Here is a 24,019-nt window from a genome sequence, read left to right on the forward strand (position 1 = left end):
TCATGTGAAAAATCTGTGGGGCCATTCCCTTCAAAGGCTGAAAAGAACCTTAAGGGAGAAATTTAAGGCGTCTAGTGCGAGTGTTAATGCCCCACAGGAAATTGCTCCTCTTTGGCATTTGGGAGGTTCCCCTCCTGGCTCCCTCCCCTCTCACTCTAAATTAAAGTATAATAGTTGACACCCAAGTACAAAATGCTCCTGGTATGATTTCCCACTCCAGGGAGCTTTACAGGAAAATCAACCTACTTAACTCTACCGAAATGTAATATCAGAGGAAATCACAGCAGCCTCATTGTCCTGCATTCTCAGAACTGAACAACCGAAGACAGTCAGGTATGTGAGGAAAACAAGGAACATAAAAAAGAAAATCCAAGACAAATAAAAACACCATGGGAGTAAATAGCAATAATTGCAGAAATAAAAGGTAATTCCAAAAAAAGTTATAAAAAATTAAACATTCTAACACATATACAACTTTTATTTAGTGTACTCAGAGATTTCAGAAGATATGACTGTCATAAAGTGAAAACAAAAAAGTGATGAGGAAATAATCAGAAATAGTAGTCAGAGTTTAAAAATGTAATTTTCAAAGCATGACCTGGGTTTGATCCCCAGGAACCTGTTTGTGACCAATTCCTTTCGAAACCAGAGCCCAATAAGCCTATAGCTTCAGTTCCTGCCCACTGCTTTGTATTGTTATTGACTCCATAGGCATGTTTAAAGCCCTGATAAATTTGGGGGGAGGCTTTACCATACTTATATTTTATCAATCATTTCTTTCTTTCTTTTTTTTTTTTTTTTTTTTTTGTCTTTTTCGTGACTGGCACTCAGCCAGTGAGTGCACCGGCCATTCCTATATAGGATCCGAACCCGTGGCGGGAGCGTCGCTGCGCTCCCAGCGCCACACTCTCCTGAGTGCGCCACGGGCTCGGCCCTTATCAATCATTTCTGAGGGTTAGGGCCAGTGGGTGGCACATCAAAGCATCAATTTAATTCACCATCTTGAACCGAAGTCCCTATGATACTTTTTCAGTTAAAAAAAAAAATTAATGAAGCTAGGTAGTTGTTATCTACACCATTTTTAGTAGAAATTTTGTAAATCAAAAAGCCATTCTTCTTCACTCTGCTTCTGACGATATTATTCTGGTACAATAATCACCTGCTATTTATAATCAGATTATGGTCAATCCAAGAATCTGTAATACCTGATTAAACTCGCTTGGATATGTCCACCCCTCTGACAAGAGTTCCTTTATGTCAATAAACACAGAATCAAGGCCTGTGTTCCTCTTAATTGCTTACTTGGAGAGAACATAGCAGACATTAGTAATTGAACCATTCGTTATGCTTAAAATATCCTTGTTTCTCATGAGAAAAATTTAATTTTAAAAGTAGCTCAGGAGACTTTTGACTCTGCATATTTTCTTTCTTTTTTTTTTAAAGATTAGTTGCATTACATTTTGATTAAATCCTGAGTAACTTGAAGAGTTAGAGTAGTTTAGCAACAATTGAGGCCAGCCACTGATGGAAGGACTTTTTACATCTCTGTTGTAAAGAAATCTAGTCCTGAGGCCTTTTTCAGGTTTAGTTGATAGGTTAAGGGTTTTAAAATAAATGAAATAACTGAATTCCACCCCAGAAAAACCAACCAACCAACCCTGAACTGTAGGAAGTGTAGAGAGACTATATACCTTTATAGTTATGTGAAGTAACTCTTTTCAATAGAAGAATGCGATCCTGTTGCTCTTGCAGGAGTCATAACATGGGAAAGAACATCCCTGATGCACACGTTGTTAACCTGATAGTGCAGCTCAGCTGGGATATACTGCAATTCACTCTCAAATATGGAATGATGTGTATTAGAATGATATTTTTATGTATTTTAAATTATAGGTTTAATGCACATACATTATAGAAAATTTGGAAGAAAAACAGGAAGTAGGAAAAAGTCGTTAGGCTTGTGATGCCTTCTGAGATATATTTGACATAACAGTAATATTGCCAGAATGTTGCAGCTTTGTATCAGCCTTCAAGGGATCAAATTCTGGACAAGTTAAATGGCAAGTTCAAGACAAGTTACTGTTCCTGAGAAACAGTAAGTTCTAATGAGGCATTCAATTTCTTTGGGGGGCATTTTTCCTCTGTCTTTTGAAAAGAAAAATGTGCAAAAAGGAGCAATTACCTTGTTAGAGATGATTTTAACTCTAGCCAAATTCTCCTTGGCTTTCTTGATCAGAGCAGGAAGTTGGGAAGAACCTCTCAGTAAGAGAATGCTGGTGGAAAGTATTATCCATTCAATTAGGTTTATACTACAACCATATTAAACCTAATAACCCAGTAAAAGACATTAGATTGTGCTTTCTCCCAAAAAGCCTTACAGGATGATTCCTGAATAATTGCACCTAGAATTATACCTGTGAATGAAGCCTTCCTCCCTGCCTCTGTCTTCTTACTCACGTCCACCTTGATTAGAAAGATTGGTCGAGTGCAGAGAGTATGTATACCTTGACTTTTTTAAAAAAATAGACTTAATTTATTAAAACAGTTTAGGTTTTATGCCATGGATTTTAATTTATGCATTTCCCTTCATGGAAATAATCATATTAAAAAAAAGTTTCATTTGAATACTCAGAGATGTATTTTTAAACTTCTTATTTTGAAATAAATTTAGATTTACAGTTGCAAAGATACAACAGAATCCTCATGGAACCTTCACTTCGTTTCCCCCAATGTCAACATTTTATATAACTGTTTATCATACATACATTCATCAAAACTAAGAAATTAATATTTGTACAATACCATACTAACTAAAACACAGGCTTTACTAGGATTTCACCCGTTTTTCAAGTAGTGTGCTATTTTTTTATTCAAAATCTAGTAGATGAAACAACCACATTGTTAGTCAAGATGTCTCCTTAATTTCCTCCAATCTGTGACATTTTCTCAGTCTTTGTTTTTTTAAGAGTACTGGTCAGGTATTTTGTAAAGTGTCCTTCGGTTGGGTCTGTGGCATATTCTCTCAAGATTAGGCTGGAGTTTTGGATTGGGAGAAGAATACCACAGAGATAAAGGGTCCTTTTCATCACATCCTATCAGGAGGTATATGATATTAACATGACTTATTACTGGAGACGCTAACTTTGATGACTTGGTTAAGACGGTGTCTTCTCAGTTTCTCCACTATAATTTAGTCTTTATCTTTTCCATATTTTGTTTGTTAGAAGCAATTGCTAAGTTCAAAGGTTCAGATCCCTGCACCTGCCAGCCACCAAAAAAAAAAGAAGCAATCACTAAGTGCAGACCACATCCAAAGGAAATGGAATTAAGCTCTACTTCCTGGAGAGAGGAGAATCAAAGAATTTATGGATATATGTTATAACCACTACAGTGATTAATAAATATTTAGGGGGAGATAAAGACGATGTAAATATTCCACTCTCATTTATTACAGTTTTGACCATTCATTGTAGCATTTGTCAGTGGATCTTTCCTGCAGCAATTATGATTGTGGTGTTTTAGTGGAGATTTTCTATTTCCCTTAGAGCTATTTTTCTCACAGGTTTGGGTTATCATTCAAAAAAATTGTTCTGCTGTGGCTTTGCTGATTCTTCAGAGTGAGCTTGATTTTTATAAGATTTTAATCAGTTTTTAAAAAAATAATTATTTTTTTACTGGAAGGGTTACTTTAAATTAAGGGTTATTAATCTTCCTTGAAGGAATATGTTTAATTCAAGAAGCTGTGAATGATTACTAATGAATCTTATTCTTTATTTCAATTTATAAAAATATAAACAAAGTATTAATACAAATAATATAAAATTCTGTAAGAAGTTAGATCTTTAAAATGTTCATTTTTTATTTTTAAAAATTTGACTACAGTAGTAATCACCAAGTGTCAAACGACTTAAATCTTGACTTAAGTGGAAAGTAAGCTGCCAATAAATGTTTTGTGTAACCTAAGTGATTAAGCTGGGTTTCTTCTCAAACAGCACTTTATAGCAACAGAGTTCTGAACTCAAAGTTCTGAACATGTTTTAAAACTGCATAGCCATAACAAACAACAATAAAGTAGTTCTTAGTCACCCAAACTTCAAGCAAAGGTTTTGCATATTTATATCATTTATGTATGGGTAAGGGGCAAAGTAAAATTTAGGAAGAATACATCACATTGATAAAGCAAAACTTGAAAAAGATAAAAAAAACCACCATCACTATTTCTTTCTACCAAGTACCCTCCTCCTCTAACTTACTGCCTGTGGCTGAAAGAACATTTAGAGCATAAACTTGTAAAATTCAACACACTAAATGCCATGTTTGGTAATACCAACTGTGTAGCTTAAGTAGGATTTTATAGAGTTAAAAACAATATGGATTTCTTTTTTCTTTCAAAACAGAGGGTTCTTTCGATCAAATTATTTTATACTTCTTTATTATGTGCACAGGAGGATGCTAAGCTCTGAAGGTGAGTAAAACATGCTATCTGTACCTCACCCGACATAAGAACCCGAGGCAGTCACCACTGCCCTGGGCCACACCAGTGTGTTTTCAGGTCTTTCCCGGTAGTAGCATCCCTCCAAGTGCCAAGCATCTTTCCTTGCAAGGGTCCTGGGTCATCGAAAGTAGTACGTCTCTTTGGATCAGTTCCGATGAGACCCTGCAATACCTCACGAGGTGAAGGGTGCAAGTCCTGCTGGGTTACCAGCAGCTGTCGATAGGTAGAGTGACCAGATGTTTTATCAACTATAAAATGTAAATAATAGAGAAGTTGTTATTAATTATGCTGGGACAAGAAGTTTAGAAAGGTAAGCAACAGACTTACATTGCCGGGCGTGGTCACCTTTATGAATAGAAAATGCCCAACTGACAAGGACAATAAAGACGTGGGTTCACGGCACAGAGGGCCTGTAGCACTCCCAGGTGGGCGAGGGACCCCTGCAGGTCTTGGCCCGCTTCTGACCCAGGTGATGGTGGCAGTGGTGGCTGGCAGTCTGTTAAAGCTGATTCTCTTCTGTTCGTGTGTCTTTCCAAGTTCAGCGCCCTAATCTCAGACCCTAGCACACCCTTCCCGAGTCTCGCCTGGACAACCTTCCTGCCCCTCCCCTGGCCCAGGTAACTTTCATCTAGTTTTCTGAGATCGGGTTGCCAGGATGTCTCCTCATTCTCTCTCTAATCTGTTACCACAGTAACAACTCTAGTTTTCTTTTTTCTTGGCCTTCTGCTTTTATTGCTAAAAGCCTTTCCAAACTAGCCTCTGGCAAATGAAAAGGTTTGATTTTCAAATTTATTGTGTGAGCATCAAGAGCCTATTTGGGAAGTAAAAAGCGTCACTTTTACTGTTTTTCCTCCTTCACTTCATTCTCTTAATGTTCCTAATGGCAATGTGGATACCACAATATGGTTATCACCCACATACGAGGAAGTGTAGACAAGAAAATCACAGGGGTTAATAATTCAGTGTATTTTCTCTAATGATACCAGTGCTGTTGGTGGGACACACGTGTCGAGCACTGCTGATGCATTATCTCATTTGACCCTGGCACGTTATCGCTGTGATATAAGTACTGTCATTATCTCTATTTTGCAGCTAGAGAAAGTTAAGTTTCAGTCTTACAAGAAAGGAGCAGTATGATATAGTAAAAAGCAAACTTTGTCCTGAATTCTAGTGTCACTTCTGCCTTAGATTTCATTTTTCTCAAGTGTACAGTGAGAGAGTTTATTTTTAAATCCCCTTCAAACTCTAATATTTCAAATAGAGGGTTATAATCCTTACCTAAAACCCTTGTGGCCAGTTGTATGTCGGAATTCAGAAATTTTCAGATTTGTGAAAGCTGATGTGGTTCAAACATGCATATTATTGAGTCACTACAGCAGAATCTGGGGCAGCATCTTATAATCAAACAGGGCTGCTTCTGCAGCAATTTTTTACAGGTTTTTTAAAAACCTCCTATTGGTTCAGGTCAGATGATACTGCCAGATTAGTTTGCTTAAACTTACAAAAACCTTTTAATTTTCAGACCTCTTCAGATTTTATGATTGTGGATAAGAAATTGTTGGAACTGAACCAGGGGAAGGATTGGGGTACTCATCAGTGATACACAGTATTGTAACATATTATTATTAATAGCACTGGATTCATAGAATTGATGTGTGGAGTGAGAGAGACATTGAATGGATACTGCTTATGACATCACCTGGAAAATTTTAAGTAGGCAATGAGAGTAATAAGTAAACATCATAATTACACTGCCGAGCTTTGTATTTGGTTTAGGTTGCAGAGACATAGATAATTATTGAACGTAAAGATGGTACATGGCCTCGTTAAGTTGTTCTAAGGGAGGTTGATCTTGTGGGTGTATGATGGTCAAGTCATGTGAAGTCCGGAAAAGGGACACTAAAGGGAGAGACAGCAACCAAATAGGCATCAGTTTTCCTGGACTTAAGTTCCATCTCTCAAATTACTGGAGACACTCTAATGAACAGGATAATATTAAGAACACTAAAAGCCTTCTTTACAGTAGGTTCCAATATGATCTGGGAAAAGCAACAGTTGGGATAAAGCAGATGTATCATGCCTCCCAAAAGAATAATCAACTGAATATAGTCTTTAGAAAGCTCAGACTTTTACCACTGACACTAGCACACAAGATTCAGTGCTTTGAAAGATGACTAATAGTACCCAGTGGTAGTATATTCAGGTAATTTAATCTGCTTAGGCAACTTACTGTCTCTATAAAGTAAATATATGCATAAAAGTTAGATTCCAGAAGGCTTATAAACTTCATATTTATATATAAAGTTTACAGATACAAGGTACTTCAAAAAGTTTGTAGAAAAATAGAATTAAAAGATAAGAATCTTTCCATGAAATTTTTGAAGTACCGTTGTAAAATTTATATATAAAGTTATAAAGATTACACATAAACTTTTTATTCAACCCTTAACAGGGTCCTTGAATAATAAAGTCATATATGAATCTTTCAGAAGATAAAGAAGAAGAAAGAAAATACATGTCTACATCGCTTCTCACTCCATGTTACTTCAGTATGGCCGGCCGTGCACTTAAAACAGTCATCGCATTAAAGCACACATGCAACTAGAGAGACGGCACATATTATTAAGAAGTGATGATGGCTCGGGGGTCACGTAGTGAGCAGGAAGAGCAGGTGCAGAGGGGGTACGTGTTGAAAATGAGGTCAGAGAACAGGACAGGTGCAGAGGAGGGGAGTGAAGGTGTCCTCAGAGGGGAGGGTGCTTTTTTAAATCACCAAATCCAGATGTCACAGATGTTCTGCTGTTAAATGGATGCCACATAGATTATTTTGGAGCTTCAAACTGCAGACAGTGTTGGCATGTTAGTGGAGTCTTTAATGTAAAAATATGTTCGTGATATACAGGTGATAGGACACACTCATAGATATGCTTTGGCTAATTATGTTACAGAATTAATGAGCTGTATCTTACGTATTCTGTGATTGCTTAGCTTAGTTGATCAAAGCAGTGGTCATAAAGTATGATCTCTGGTCCTTATTTTGAAGGGTCACAGATCCCAGGTGATCTACAGACCAGCCAGGCTACAGTGACAGAGCATACTTCTGTGGGGTTGAGTTTCTCAGAAACAAAAGAGGAAAGGACTGCTTTTATTTTGATTGAATTTACATTAATACAAATCTTATTTAAAGACACTGCCTTCCTGTTGCTGTCACCAACAGAAATACAGAGTAAGAAAAAATGGATTATACTGTCTCAGAAGTATACTGCTTAAAGGGAGAGCATCTACTGGCGTGGGAGATGGGAAAACGTTAGCACAAAGAGCACACCCAATCTTCTCCCCCCCTTTGCTCACCTGTAGTGGGAGCCCCCACTGTTATCCAGTCTTCCTCTTCCTTATCTTCCTTCCACTCCCCAAACATCATGGGCATCATGAAAGCACAGAGTGTGTAGATGACAGCAGGGTGAGCCAAGAGGAGCTGCCCTTCCTGAAGTTTTTAATGGTAGAGAAGAGAGGAGGTAGAAAATACAAGGGAGTTTTGATATACTAGTTCACAGATGAGCAACTTTGAGACTCTCAGTATATGACATGGCAATCCTGGATGAGCATGATGGTTTTGATTTCATAAGGTCACTTGCCTGTGCTCTGTTCTGTGGCCACCAACTGGATCCTTAGTTTCTCTTAACTTCTTGGAAAATGCACATCATTGTTCACAAAGAGGAGAGAGGAAATACACCATCACTTCTGGCAAATAAAAAAAAAAAAAGAAAAAAACACACAAAAAAACCCCTCAAAGAATGCTGAGATAATTGAGTGAGTCACGTTGTCTTTGAAGGTGAAGGTGAACACATCTTTATGCAGATAAAGCAGGAATGTCACTTACCAGTGCATGTGAGAACAGTGAGCCAGCACTGGTCGTGTAAAGGATGCTCTTTCAGAATTTATCCTTTAAATTATTGGATCTTTCTTCTGTTATTCATTTCTAAGAAAATGCAGCTCAAGATGTGTGCCTAAATGAATACCAAGACTAGCAATGTGTTGGGAATAATAAAGGAATAGGGTAGACATAATTTGTTTTCCTTTTTTCTGTTTTTTTTTTTTTTTTCAATCTTGAGTCACTTGATCCAGGTAGGTAAATGGTCTTGTCCTTACTAATTAACCACATCTGATGCTTTACTTGAGGGTTTTAAATCAACTCTTAGGCCTAACAGGTATATTTCATTTCAATTTCTCACAAACTTTTAGCAGACACTAGTTGTCTGAAACACCTTTTCCTCTTTCACATACTAAGAAGTGCCTAAACACCCATCTGTTTGCACAACGTTATGTTTAAGAGGATTCTTGATAGTTTTTTATAAGCCATACATGCTTAGAATTAAGGAAAATGTTTATACGTGGTTTGAGTTATAAACTGTGTCATGGGAGCACAAAATAATACCCTAGTGACTTAGAGAATTGATGTAGCTTACCAAGATGACTCCATCTCGGGAAAAGTTTGGGTCATTATATTTTGGGCTCTGGGAGTAGGATAGTTGAAATATTAGAAGGGTAATTGGAATAACTGGATAGAATAGCACAAGTGGAAACCATGTATTCAAGTGCTCTTTTGATGAGAAAAAATTCCCATGAATTCATTTCTTCAAAGACAGACTACACACACACACACACACACACACACACACACACACACACACACACAGTGAGAGAGAAAGAAAGAGAGAAAGAGAGAGGGAGGAGAGAGGCAGGGAGAGAGACAGAGACAGAGAGAGATAGGTGGGTGGATGGATGAATGGATTGATACATAGATTCATAGATATTAAGAAGACAATATATGTTCTACATAGAAAAAACTAATGCCATTTTTTAATGTCAGAGACATTGTGCAACCATTGTGTCTTACATTATTCCTAGTCATTAAAGTCACTCAGTGAGTTATGCAGTTTTATTGTTCTTTTACATGAGTCTCAGAATGTGACATGATTTATCTAAGACCAAACAGCTAGAATGAGGCAGAACTAGGATTCACATTAGACTTATCTGGCTCCAAAGCCCACCTTCCTTAGCTGTATATCATGTATTGTAGATTTTGTGTTTTATCAGATGAAGAAAAATTTTCACTGAATTTTTTGTGTTTTGTTTAATAGCTCACTATTTATGTCCAGCCAGAGCAAAAGCACACAGCTGACTATGCTGCAAACATAACTAAAACTGTGTTTGATTACTTTGAAGAATACTTTGCTATGAATTATTCTCTTCCTAAACTAGGTGAGAATCATTTTTTATTTTCTTATTTTTAATATTGCCTTTGTTTTCACCCGTTAACTCATTTAATCCAATTGTATCACCATTAGTTAATGGTCATCCATAAGTCTTTTTATTATATGCCAACAATATGTGCCTAATGCTTACTAGATGCTACAAGATCCATTCTTGATTACTCCAAGAATTATGTCTACACTGTGTTCTTATCTGATAAATGCATAGTCTTTTATTTCCAAATAAAAATGAAAGTATGTGCACAGAACTGCAGAGCTTTATAATGATGGAGCCCGAAACAGCAACCTAGATCAGTTGATTTCAAAATCAGTACCCATCCCAGTAGCTTATATTGCCTCCCTATCTTCAGTGAGTTGGAAAATAATAGGAAAAAAACCGATATTGTAGGAGTCCCGTGGGCTTCCAATCTTTCCATTGCTGTAGAAGACTAATTCTTGATTCTCCAAGCAGGTAAAATGAAACACTGGTGCTTCCTCCAGAAATAATTTTTCCTAAGGTGGGGGTTGGGGGGAGGCATGTTTTCTTTTTAAAACAAAAGTAGGGCTATAATCAAAATGGTGCAGGGCCGAGCCCGTGGCGCACTCGGGAGAGTGCGGCGCTGGGAGCGCAGCGACGCTCCCGCTGCGGGTTTGGATCCTATATAGGAATGGCTGGTGCACTCACTGGCTGAGTGCCGGTCACGAAAAAGACAAAAAAAAAAAAAAAAAAATGGTGCAGACCCCACCAACATATGCATCCAGCCCAGCAATGACTGAGCCACCACTGGAAGCCCCCTGGTCTCCCCTGCAGGAATGAGGGGGTGCCACAGGCCTCAACCACACCCTTCTTCCTCCCTCTCCCACCCTATTTCTTTTCCCCTTCCCCTCTCCCCTCCCCACAACTGCTCCACAGCAACATTTTAGAATGTAAAAAGTAATAATATTAATAAATAAATAAACTTTAAAAAAATGATGTGGATATGATACTACAGTCAATGGCAGAAATGCTTTATTAATAAGCTTGAGTGGTATTAGTAAAGACTTTAAATGTAACACCCATATAGATGTTTGTAGAGATGAAATGAAGGCAGTAAGAAAACAAAACAACCAACAATTGGCTTCCCTCTTCCTCTTTCTGCCCTTACTTTCATAAATTATCAATGCAAACAACTGGAATGCCAAACTCTCTACATGGGAAAAGCTGTGGCTCTTAGCAAGTTTGTAGGTGACACGTTTTCTCTTCAATGGAAGCAGTTTCATTTCTTGATTGCTCAACAAGTATTAGAGGAGACAGAAAGAGAAGCAACTTTTCATCAAAATCAGAATAATATTTAATCAGATATTAAGTACATAAGTTTAAAGATCTTTTCCCCTTTATCTCACTTGTGCCACCCAGAATAACCTGGAAAGTGGAAATCCCACAAGTTTATTTCTCTCTTCTCCTCCTGTCTTTCTTCCTCTCTCTCCCCAACTCCTTCTTCATGCTCTTTTCTGTGCATTTTCAACCCTTTCAGAATTAACTCTGTCTTAGACTCCTTAGAAATGACTTCTGCATTTATTTAACTCCAAAAAGTTAAATGTGCTGTAGTTAGTTAATTATAATGCCAATACCCACCAGAGAAATGAGGTTACAAAAAATCCCTTTTGTTCAAGGATTAGGTGCAAGTTACACTCCTCAACATTATGAAAAATATAGGCAAAGGTCAAGGGTTCAGATCCCCATGCCAGCCAGCTGCCAAAAAGAAAAAAAAAAAAAAAAATCAGCCCTTGGGGGAGATACTTCTTCACTTTTTAAGTGATAATAGTGACAAAATAAACAAATCTGAAAATGAAGGTAACATGAAAAGGTAACTGCTATTGATAGAGGTAATCAATAATCTTGACCTCTATTTAAGATATATCCCTTTTCATTCTTTAATAAAAAGCTTGAAAAATCTTTATTTTAACCAGAAAGAAAGTACCTTTTTTCATGTTAGGTGAAAATTCAATTTATTTTCATTTCTATACCTCATTTGAGTTATATGTAATAATAAAGAAATTACATTCTGATTATAGTTCATTAACTGGGGAAGCTGTATTTTTTCCACTAACCAACTGAGCATTTTCTATTTTAGGACTTAACATAGAACTGATCAGTCCTGCTTCCTTCTGTCAGATATTATGTCTAAGATTATAGGCCCCAGCAAAAATAAAGAATAGAAACTCCTTTAGACCTGGAAGGAACTTTAGAGAAAATATAGTCAATTCCATGTTTCTCCAACTTATTTGATACATGTAAGTGGATGGTAAGCTATTTGTTTGGTAGGGAATCAAGTTGACCTCAAACTGCGTAGAATTAAGGAAAAAAAATGAAGTTTCGTATTCCCTAATATTCTGTCTCCTGGGATAGAAATCTATTTCTGTGCACTTAGGAGTTTGTACTTCATTTGATAACTTCATTCTCTTTTTCCTTACAGCTTATTCCCAAAACAGATGTTCTTTATTACCCAAGTCAAAATCGTGCAGGGTGGAGGGGGGACCTAGTAAAAATGAAGGACAGAGAGGAACAAATACATAAAATTATGGAGGCCTTGAAAAGAGCATTGACATTAGTATCCTTCTTTGAAAAAAAAAAAAAAAAGACACATTGATATCTGGAGCCAACAGGAAGAGCTCCATGGAAAATTTTGAGTTCATTAGGATTGAAATGTTTGCACAAATGATTACTGTTTTTCATTCTAAGAAATTATTTTTAGCCTTTTAAAAAACATTCATCTTAAGAACTTAATTTGGTAAGCAAAGCTATGAACAAATGGAAAGAATGCATTTCTCACTGGACTCTTTCTTTTTCCATAGATCAAATCGCTATTCCAGATTTTGGCACTGGTGCTATGGAGAACTGGGGACTCATCACTTACAGAGAAACAAACCTGCTGTATGACCCTGAGGAATCAGCCTCATCAAACCAACAGAGGGTGGCTGCTGTGGTTGCCCATGAACTTGTGCATCAGGTAGAGGATCTTAGCATCAAATCAGCTTGCTTTTAAAAGTGGCTTAAGATCACAGGAATAATTCAAGTTATTTATGACTTAGCAAATAAAAAATAGCCTACTAAGAAAATCCTGCATGAAAATTTTTTTAGTGCTAATAAATATTTAACCATAAAGAAACTTTACAATATGTTGTTTTGCCTTTCATAAATACACAGGAGGCCTTTCTACTAATGTTATCTATTCCTAGTAATACCGAAATCAAGGCAATAAACTAAGGAGAATTTAATATCATTTAAAAATCAGGATAAATAAAGAAGGAAATAAATGTTAAGTATAGTGCCTGCCACTTCTGTCTCCAGTGACAAAATTTACACGGACAAGTAAGCATTATAAAATTTTCTAAGCCTCTCTACCATAAGCACAAGAATTTACCAATCTCTTTATTGAGGGCTGGCTCACTTGGTTAGAGCATGGTGTTGGTAATACCAAGGTCAAGGGTTTGGATCCCTGAACTGGCAAACTGCAAAAATAAATAAATTTAAAAAAAAAAAAAAAGAGGAGGCCAGTTAGCTCAGTTGGTTAGAATACAGTCTTATAACACCAAAGTCATGGGTTTGGAGCCCTGTTCTGGCCAACTGTCAATCAATCAATCAATCAATAAATAGACTGTTGTTAAGTATCTCTTTATTGCTTATAATTTCAGTGGTTTGGAAATATTGTGACCATGGACTGGTGGGATGATTTGTGGCTAAATGAAGGATTTGCTTCTTTCTTCGAGTTTCTGGGAGTAGACCATGCAGAAAAAGACTGGCAAATGGTGAGCCCTAAACACATAAGATCCAAGTCTCTATTTTCCTCATGCAAAGCAGATTGAAGCCGTTGGACTATGACTGGTCCTGAGCCAGGGGCCAGTGCAGGGGTGAGTTGGGAATTCCATTGTGAGAATAGGGGGTATCCAGCTGGTTTCCATTGGACTGTACCTTAGAGCCTTTGCCTGGTCTCTGGAGGCCAACTGACCATCACAATCTGGAGATATCCTTGACAGAGTCACTCAAAAACCTGTGTCAAGGCAGGAAAAAAATTAGCTAGCATAGAAAATGCCAACTTTGTGTTCAAGAAAGTATCCATAGTGCTAACCCTTTAAGAAATGTCTAAGTCTCATTTTATAAACTGCTTACCTTAGGTTGCTGAGATAGTGCAGTGAAGACACAGGAGCATAAGCTTAGTAGTTAGACTCAAATTCAAATCCTGGACACATCATTTCTTAGATGCATGACAAAGAATGTGACTTTGAGCAAATTACATAATCTCTCTGAGTCAGTGATCTCCTCTAAGAAATTAGAATATTATTCTTTATCTTGTAAGCTTCAAAGCTCCAAAAATGTACTTATAATGACTATTAACATACAGTGTGCCCCTTAGGGGCCTAGAACAGAAACTTCTATGAACACTACCGATGTTTTTTTTTCTAGAAAAACTAAGTATGTTTGCTATTTATGTTTATTTATTTTTTGTTATTTACGTTTAGATAGTGTGAGTATTCTTATCTGATAGTATTTATGAATGTATGAATACATAGATGTGTGAAACAGAGAATTACCAGGTTGTGTACTATGTAGAATACTGCCCTCTACTGGACAGAATAAAAACGCTAAATGCTTGAAGCCTTTGCAGTTCCCTAACCTAACTTTCAAACATGAAAACGCTAATTTGCAACAATTGCTTTTTAAAAATTTAATCAACATTAGAGTTTTTCAGCCAAGGAACTATTGACATTTTGGGCCGGATAATTCTTTGTTGTGGGATGCTATCCTGTGCATTGTAAGACATTTAGCAGGATCCCTGGCCTCAATCTACTAAATGTCAGACCCGACGGCCCCAGTATTGAAAACCAAAACTATCTCCACATATTTTCAAATGTTCCTGAGGGGGGGGAAAAATCAGTTGAGAACCATTCATTTGCATTGAAAATGAATAATTTCATAACTTATTGAAACTAAATTACACAAATGGAAAATTATTTTGTACTTTATTTTCTTTCTTAAAGTAACCCGATGCCCTTCTTATAGCAAACAGAAGAAATTGTAACATTTTAATATTGTCTAACATTCCAATATCAGAGTTTCAAAAATACTGATTAAATTCTGGAAGAATGTGGTGTATGGTTCTTAAATGAAATTTAACCACATGGTCCGACACATTCACAACAATTCCTTTCTTCCTTTCTTCATTCAGCAAACACTAGAGAGGACCCCAAAATAAATAAAACATATTTGTCACTGTACAACAGTGGAGGCTTACCTTTTGAAAAATCTGAAGGTCAGGAAGGTAACGTAACTTTCCAACACACACAGTCGGTAGCAAAACCAAGACTACAGTCAAATTTCCTGATGCCAAGAACAGGATTCTTTTGACTTACCTAAGCCTCCTAGGTGCACCAAAATCAAAATCCAAGCCAAAATTATCTTGATTAGCAGTCATTGCTTGACAACAGTACCTTGTCTATTATAAATGGTTACCCATGAAATTGGAAAATGTCAAGTAATATAGCATGTTCCTCTTTTGAAAACATTTTAAATTAAGTAGGACCATTAAGGCTTTTGATTTTCTAAATTAGTAGTGGTTTAACACAGTTAGATTTCAGAATCTTTTTACTTAAGAATCAAAATAGTAACAGTAGCTAATGCATTAGGTCTTCACTCTGTACCAGATACTATGCCAAGTGCTTAATATGAATTCTATCATTAAATCTTGTGCACAATTCCAAAAGGGAGATGCCATCACCACCTCTATTTAACAGGTGAGAGAACTGGTATAAACTTGCATACCTAGAAATTGGAACCAAGAAAGTCTGACTATACTGCTAGAGCTCTCAGCCACTCTGTTTTGTTGAGAAACCCTAAGACTGAAATGAGAGGTGATTATTAGAACTAAAGAATAAGGTAATGTTTTCTTCGATTAATTATGAATCATCCAAATTCCCATGACAAGTTGATGTAAAATAAACACTGAACACCAATACCTGTCAAGTTGACGTGCTACCTCACTTAATTCTCAGAACAAATCTGTGAGGTGATGTCATCATTGCCATGGCACAGATATGGAAATGGGGCTTGAGAAGTTTGGCATATGTCCAAAGTCCCACAGAAGTAGCAGAAACAGAATTCATGGATTCTTGTGTCTTCTCGGCCTATTGTGTAGGGGAAGAAGAAGTCGAAGGAGTTATAAATCAGAAGAAGGGAGTATAATCAGTATGGATTAACCAGTGCAAAATGTGATTAATTAGAAAACTTAATGTTTGTTTTTAATTAATTTGTCATTTATATTTATTTTCCTTCAATTTTTGTTATATATGGTATTTTAAATCATAAACCAGTATAAAGCACTATATTTCTTTGGTTCATTCTGTCCTTTCAGCATGACCAGATATTACTTGAAGATGTATTGCCGGTACACGAGGATGATTCTTTAACGTCTTCACATCCAATTGTTGTCACTGTGACTACCCCTGCTGAAATAACATCTGTTTTTGATGGAATATCCTATAGCAAGGTGGGGAAAATACGACATTGTTTTGAACATCTTTCTGTTTAGTGTTTTTTCTTTTAGTAGATGCCTGAGGATGGTAAAAATGGTTAGACTGTGCCAATGAGCTTTGGAAAACATTGTAGAACTTATTCTGAGTGCTGAATATTCAACGGTTTATACTTCTCAGTGGAATTGATCAATACTGTTCATTGCCACAGGATTTTGAATCAGATTTTAAAAAATTTCTCTTTTCATTTTTGTTTCTAACTATTTTCATTCAGATAATTGAACATTTAGACTTTAATTATCAAATTTAAAATTGTTTTATTTGATCTTTTAATAAAGAAAATAAATCTTTTTTCTGCTCCGTAGTCAACAAGAAAAGCCATAGATGAGAGATATTCAAAAAGTTCCTGCAAAGATTTATATTATCTTTTAATTCTATTTTGCCATAAACTTTTTGAAGTACCCTGTTTTGGGAACCTTTTCTAGTAGAGTCCTTTAGTGCTCCCTATAAACATTTAAATCCAACTCAGTTGGATACTTTTATCCATTTTCAGATGAGATTTAAAGATGACTTTATTGGCATGTTGTAGATGAGATATTTTTATCCACTGAAATTTTACAAAAAGTTGCCGAAAATCTATAATCCAAAGTTTTATGTTACCTTTTTTCTCCCACAACATTCCCTATAGTTTCTCTTTCCAGCATATTTCATACCTGTACATAACATAATTTAAAATTTTGTTTTAGTCATTTTCCACTTCAGCTTCTCATGGTTTATCCATGGCATTAAGTTGGTCAAAAGCTAATGCAATTAATACATTTTATCCTAAGTGATACCTAAAGTTTTATATAAGTCTAAAATATTATAATTATTAAAATGAATACTAGATAAAATTGGTTGGAATGAAAAAAATTTCTATATATTAGTATTTGAAATTTATAGCATCATATTGTTTGGTTTTCCTTCTCATATTAGTCCCATGGCATCTTTTCAGACTTCTTTTGTTCATTTTTCTTTTACATTATCAGTGATTATTTTTGTCTTTCTGTTAAAATGAAATTTTTAATCCACTTATACTCTATTCTAATAACTCACATGGGAGTAGTTTATATGTATTGAATCAGTTTCTCCTTGAGTCCTAGACACTCCATGGGTTTAAAATATTAGGCCATAAATAAATGTTTTTAAGCCTTTAGCCTTCTTACTAGGTACAAAAATAACTTAGAATGCTGAATAAATTATAGTAAAAATTACTAACTTAAGTGAGGAGGCAATGTTTTTCTCATTAGTTGCTTGAAAATTAATAAAAATTTTATAAGTAGTGAATTTTAGTACCAATCTTATAATACATAAAAAAAAAATAGAGAGCAGAGGTATTCATCAGATTTTTCAGACAAACGAAAACCAAATGAGATAAGCCACTTTTGAACAGAAGGAATTTTTGCCTAAATTATATATCTACTTATATTAAACTGTATGACCATATATTTCCTCAACTATGTAATTCCTTCTACTAAATATGATTCTTTTTTTTCCGGATGGAAGTATTTTTAGTAAGGTGCCAGAATTTTACCGTAAAACTACTTTCTTCATCAGATAACACGATTTTTTTGACTCATATTTCTCTTTCATTAGGAAAGCCCCCTCTGCTGGTTTACTTGGAGAACTGCAATAATTATTTGAATCTCAAGGCACTGAAATGATGATTATTTTAGCAATTTCTCTTTACTTTTTAGTTATTTTAGAAACACAGATACAAGGGGTATGCCAAGTGGTATTTTTACCCTAAAATCATAGAGCTATAACCATAATTTAGCATAATCATCTTAAAGAAATAATATCACAATATATTCAGGAAATACTACTTACAATAATGATACTGATATTTGTTCCTTACATATCCTTTATTAGTTTAATTTGTCATTTTTTTCCATTGTAGGGGGCTTCCATTCTGAGAATGCTTGAAGACTGGATAACACCAGAGAAATTTCAAAAAGGATGCCAGGTATGATTTATTACTTTTATTTTTATTTTACTTATTTATTTTTTAGTGGCTGGCCAGTGCGGGGATCCAAACCCTTGCCCTCGGTGTTACCAACACCACACTTTAACTAAGTGACCCAACCAGGCATCCCTATCAGTTTTAATAGTATTAAAAATAAATTACACTGATATGTGGCTCATGAATGTTAAGATATGTGATTACTTAAGGATAATTGCCTTTTTACTTTCTGTGTCTGGGGATAGATAATACAGCAAAAGATAAAAAGTGATTTCATATTCAGTTAAGTGCCTACATTGTATCTGTAATTATCATTTAGCAGAAGTCTCATGAAGAAGTTTAAAAAGATTACTTAGTTATTTTTGATACCCTTTATGTATATGTTAGTCAGCTCAGGCTGCCATAACAAAATTCCATAGGTGGGTGGCTTAAACAACAGAAATTTATTTTCTCACAGTTCTGAATGCTGAGAAGTCCAAGATCAAGGTGCCGGCCAGTCCAGTCTCTGGTGAGGGCCCTCTTCCTGGCTTGTAGATGGCCATTACTATGTCCTCACATTACCGTGTCCTCACATCGCAGAGAGAGAGAGAGGGAGAGAACTTTCTGGTGTCTCTTGTAAGGACACTGGTTCCATCGTGAGGGTCTCACCCTCATGACCTCATCTAAACTTGAATAGCTCCCAAAGGCTCCATTTCCAAATAGCATCACACTGGGGAGTAGGGCTTCAACATATAGATTTCAGGGGAGCACAGTTCATTCCATAGAAACATGACATAAACATTTAAATATATCTATAAGAGTCTTCCCTTACAGTGAGTACTATAGGTAGTGTAAGACTTCTTCCTTGTTATTGGATTAGAGAATGACCGCTATAAATATTCTTATTGTAATGCAGTCAATGAATAGAGAGGACCTGCTTCCTTTTGTAAACAGAAGTGACAATAAACTTTCTAGAGCATTTCTCACATTCCACTTAAGGATACTACTCCAGTGGAAGTTTCAGTTTCATTTTTGTTCTTCTAGTTGACACTAAGCCAATTGGCTCAGGGTTTTTTTGTTTTGTTATTGAAGTAGCTACAATGTGTCCATATAACTGTCCTGTCTGCAGGTTGGCCCCGTTCCAGTCTAGAAATGGTTTCCTCCTCTTTTCCTTTTGTCTCCACCCTCCCTGCTGTGATAATCAGGCAGTGAGAAAGAGCACTGCTGATGGCATCCAGCCCCCAAAACACAGCATAGGTCTGAGCAGTGCCCCCACCAGCTTTGGCAGAGTGTACCAGTGCTTCTTTTGGACAAGTTTCCCCAGCCCGATGCCACCCTTCCTAGAGTTCTCACTCCCAGCACTTCTCACGTGGCATTTAGCCCTCTCTACACTACCCCAAAAGGTAACGGGCCCCTTCTACCCAATACTAAAATTCCTAGATGACTATTAAGAAATGAGGCCAGGATTTAGGAAATACTTAGGGAGTAAGTGTTTATCAGTACATTTAACTCCTTTGTTCATTAATAAAATATTCTGTGTGGACATCAGGTACAGAGAAGCTATGTACTTGTGCTTATGCGTACATGAAACATCTTGTAACTTTTCCCCCAGCTTCAGACTCAAATTTTATCATATCTTCTCTCACCGTAAGCACCTTTAGTGAGGACCTCTATCTTCTGTATCCTTGAATATACTCCAGTGCCAAGTAGAATGCATTACGCATTTTAGGTGATTCAGAAAATGTTTGTTGAATGAATGAGTGACTAGTCTACACCAACTAATATAAACATGGAAATAAAGAAAGAGAATTTATTTTCAAAAATTAAGTTACAATTCATTTGCATAATTTTCATTGTAAATTAAACAATAATTGATAAATAACACATTCTTGGTATCTTCAGAGCAACTTCAAATTAAATGATCTTTCATATTAATTTTTTTAGGGAAATACCAAAAGAGTTCTTAGAAGTGACTAGCTATTCTAATAATTCAATAACTCGCATATTTCCTTTAATTCAGTGTCTATGTTACAATTAATAAAAAAAGTCTTTTCTAGAACTAATATTTCTCAAGTGAAAACAGTCTTCCTCTACCCTAACTGTGACTATAGCAGGTGCTGGAAACTGAAGTAGGATGAATAGATACTAAGTTTTCATACCAGTGTAGTGCTATGGAATGAACTTACAAAAAAATAAAAATAAAAAAATACCAAAACAGTCACTCTTTTTCTTCAAGCTTCAAACACTAGCTAATATCTGAAAATAGTACATGATCCATATAGGCCATACTCAGACCAACTGAAACATTGCTTTACATGGTTCAAGCACCCAAACGGTATCTTCCTTGAGCTATTATCATCACACTGTGATTGTTGCCCTTAAATCCCACAATCTGTGGAACTGGAGTTCGAGGTCTTTGCCTTGCAAATACCAACTATCTGCCAATAGTGACTCTCCATTAGCTGACCTGGTGTAGTGCTAAGTCTGGGGCTGGCCAGTCGTCCGCTCTCTTTCATGTTCACCCCCAAACCCAAACTCAGACAGCAAAATAAGTACAGGGTGGGGGGAAATAAGAGCAAAATCACCAATGGGAAAAGTCTTTAAAGCTGTTCTTGTACATAAAAAAAGTATAATAGATAATGGGGCATTCCATTATAATCATGCGTGGTTATGAAATAACTGAGAAATATCTCTCTTCTTTCTTTTTTCTTCTGGTATCAATAGTATCCCTGATAAGATAGGAATGGCTCAGTTGCAAGGTATTCTTTCCCTTTCTGGATACTAGTAATAGAAACATTGCCCCTTTCCTCTTGTGCTTACCAATACCAACTACTGAGGGGCTATGACCTAGATCATCATGTAATTTTGTTTTTTTGTTTTTTTTCCAAAATTAACCTGGTTTTTATTTTTTATTTTATTTTTTTCTTAATTTTATTTTGTCGATATACAATGTGGTTGATTATTGTGGCCCATTACCGAAACCTCCCTCCCTCCTCCCTCTACCCCCTCCCACCCAACAATGTCCTTTCTGTTTGCTTTTCATATCAACTTCAAGGAATTGTAGTTGTTATGTCTTCTCCCCCCGCCCCCGGTTTTTGTGTGTGTGTGAATTTATTTATTTATTTTTAGCTCCCACCAATAAGTGAGAACATGTGGTATTTCTCTTTCTGTGCCTGACTTGTTTCACTTAATATAATTCTCTCAAGGTCCATCCATGTTGTTGCAAATGGCAGTATTTCATTCGTTTTTATAGCTGAGTAGTATTCCATTGTGTAGATATACCACATTTTCCGTATCCACTCATCCGGTGATGGACATTTGGGCTGGTTCCAACTCTTGGCTATTGTAAAGAGTGCTGCGATGAACATTGGGGAACAGGTATACTTTCAACTTGATGATTTCCATTCCTCTGGGTATATTCCCAGCAGTGGGATAGCTGGGTCGTATGGTAGATCTATCTGCAATTGTTTGAGGAACCTCCATACCATTTTCCATAGAGGCTGCACCATTTTGCAGTCCCACCAACAATGTATGAGAGTTCCTTTTTCTCCACAACCTCGCCAGCATTTATCATTCAGAGTCTTTTGGATTTTAGCCATCCTAAAGACAACCAACAGAGTGGGAGAAAATATTTGCAAAATATACATCTGACAAAGGATTAATATCCAGAATATACAAGGAACTCAAACAACTTTACAAGAAAAAAACAAGCAACCCAATTAAAAAATGGGCAAAAGAGCTAAGTAGGCATTTCTCATCATATAATTTTGACTGGAATGACTATGTCGTGGTTATTCAAGATGAGGAAGGAAATTTCATAATATAGAATATTCAGAAGGACTAATCTAGACAAAATAAAATCAGTACTTTTTAATGTACTGTTTATATAAATTTCCATTCAGCCTTAGAAGTTGCAATTTAAAAAACAGTAACAACAGTGGTGATGAAAAGCACACACACTGATCCAGGATTCAGAATTCTCTTCATAGTAATCTCAGGCAAATCTCTTCACCTTTGTAGGCACCCAGATAGGCAGAACAGTTTCCTTTACCTCAAAAATGTGCAAGTTACATTAAATGGTATTTAAGTTCTCTTTTAGATTGCATGTTTCTAAACTCAGGACATTGTGAGTATACAAATAAACTCCTCTAAATTAATTTTAAGAAGACACTATTCAACAGAAAGTGTCATTTACACATAGCAATGGTTTTAATTATTATTATACCAAGTATCCAATTATTTTATTAAGATACAATTTGTGATAGGTGCAACACCCTGGAAGGAGTACCCGACATTGACAGTGCTTGCTTCTTCTCCCTGCCTTTTCTGCCCTCTGGTGGTCATGCCGAGAAGTGAATTGATCAAAAGAACCAATACGGAGGCCGCATTACAAACGGGCCTCAACACTCTTCCAGGCTTCTTGGGGTCCTGCTAATATTGCTTTATCTCTCTATACCTGAAAAGAAGAGGAATTTAGAAGATAATTTGACCTAGGTACAGCACCTACTAAAAATTATAGCAACTTAGAGTGAAAATGATGTGTGCAAAGTTAACCATTAAGAACACTTAATAGTTCAGTTGGTTAGAGTGTGGTGCTGATAACACCAAGGTCTGGGGTTCCATCCCTGTAATGGCCAGCAAAAACAAAAACAAAAACAAAAAAACTTAAGAAGTTTTTATTTCTATCAAAGACATTTTAAACCATGCAACTCTAGAAAATAACAGAGGAGTGAACTGTGCTAAGTTTCCTGGAGAACCCCAAGTGATGTACGGGATTAGGAGAAGGCTGGGAATTTTCTCTGGAGCTATATCACACTATATCTGAAAACTTGTGTACACAGATAGGTTTTGTGAACAGAATCTCTAAAAGGGGGAGCCTTCTATTTAAGAGATTTGTATTTTTAAAATGTTTGAAGAGTGAAGATGTTTTGTTTGTTTGTTTGTTTGAAGATGACTGGTAAGGGGATCTGAACCCGTGGCTTGGTGTTATCAGCACCACACTCTCCCAAGTGAGCCATGGGATGGCTCTGAAGATGTTTTTTAAAGTGAATAATTTCCCCAATTCATCCATCCTCATCATTATTACCATTATTGCTATTCAATAGGTTGTGTACTCATTTTCTCGTGGCAGAGGTCAGCAAACTACTGCCTGTAGGCCCAATCTGGCCTACCACACATTTTTTAAAGATCTGTGAGCTGAAAAAGGTTTCTACATTTTCAAATGGTTGAAAAAAATCAAAAGAAGAAGAATATTTCATGACACATGAAACTTGTATGGTATCCAAATATCAATGGGGATAAATAATGTTCTTTTGGAAGACAGCCATGCTCATTCATTTACCTATAGTCTGTGGCTGGTTTTGTGCTACAGAAGCAGAACTGAGTAGTTGTGACAGAAGGTATATGGCCCACAGCACCTGAAATATTTACTATCTAGCTGTTCACAGAAAAGGTTTGCTGACCCCTGGCTTAGAGCCTTGATCACCTGTTTCATCTTTACATACCATTTCAGTCACTTGTGTGTGATGGAGTCATCTAGTGTTTAAGGTGAGGGAAGACCACAGAAAATGAGGGTGGATGATACAACCACTAATTGAAGATCATAGAATATGGATCTCTCTTCATAGTCAATGGATCAAGAATATTGTGAACTGTCGAGTGCTTGCTGAGCCCTTGACTGCCCTTAAGAGTCTTAGATTGCCTGCCTCAAAAGAATTAAGCTCTTTCCCCACTCCTGGTCACAACTGCATTGGTCTAACAAACAAAACAACAAAAAAACATAAA

General features: G+C 36.4%; 1 protein-coding gene across 2 annotated transcripts in view; it reads left to right on the forward strand.

Annotated features, from left to right (window-relative positions):
* Positions 1–24,019, forward strand: part of ENPEP (glutamyl aminopeptidase) — an 82,654-nt gene that overhangs the window by 16,727 nt on the left and 41,908 nt on the right. For both annotated transcript variants that reach the window (XM_063107792.1, XM_063107791.1), the window contains exons 4-8: positions 9,637–9,757; positions 12,583–12,737; positions 13,423–13,536; positions 16,137–16,271; positions 18,194–18,259. In XM_063107792.1, the coding sequence (XP_062963862.1) occupies positions 9,637–9,757; positions 12,583–12,737; positions 13,423–13,536; positions 16,137–16,271; positions 18,194–18,259 (591 nt within the window). The remainder of the gene's footprint in view (positions 1–9,636; positions 9,758–12,582; positions 12,738–13,422; positions 13,537–16,136; positions 16,272–18,193; positions 18,260–24,019) is intronic.

Source organism: Cynocephalus volans, chromosome 9 (assembly GCF_027409185.1).
Source record: "Cynocephalus volans isolate mCynVol1 chromosome 9, mCynVol1.pri, whole genome shotgun sequence".
NCBI lineage: Eukaryota > Metazoa > Chordata > Mammalia > Dermoptera > Cynocephalidae > Cynocephalus > Cynocephalus volans.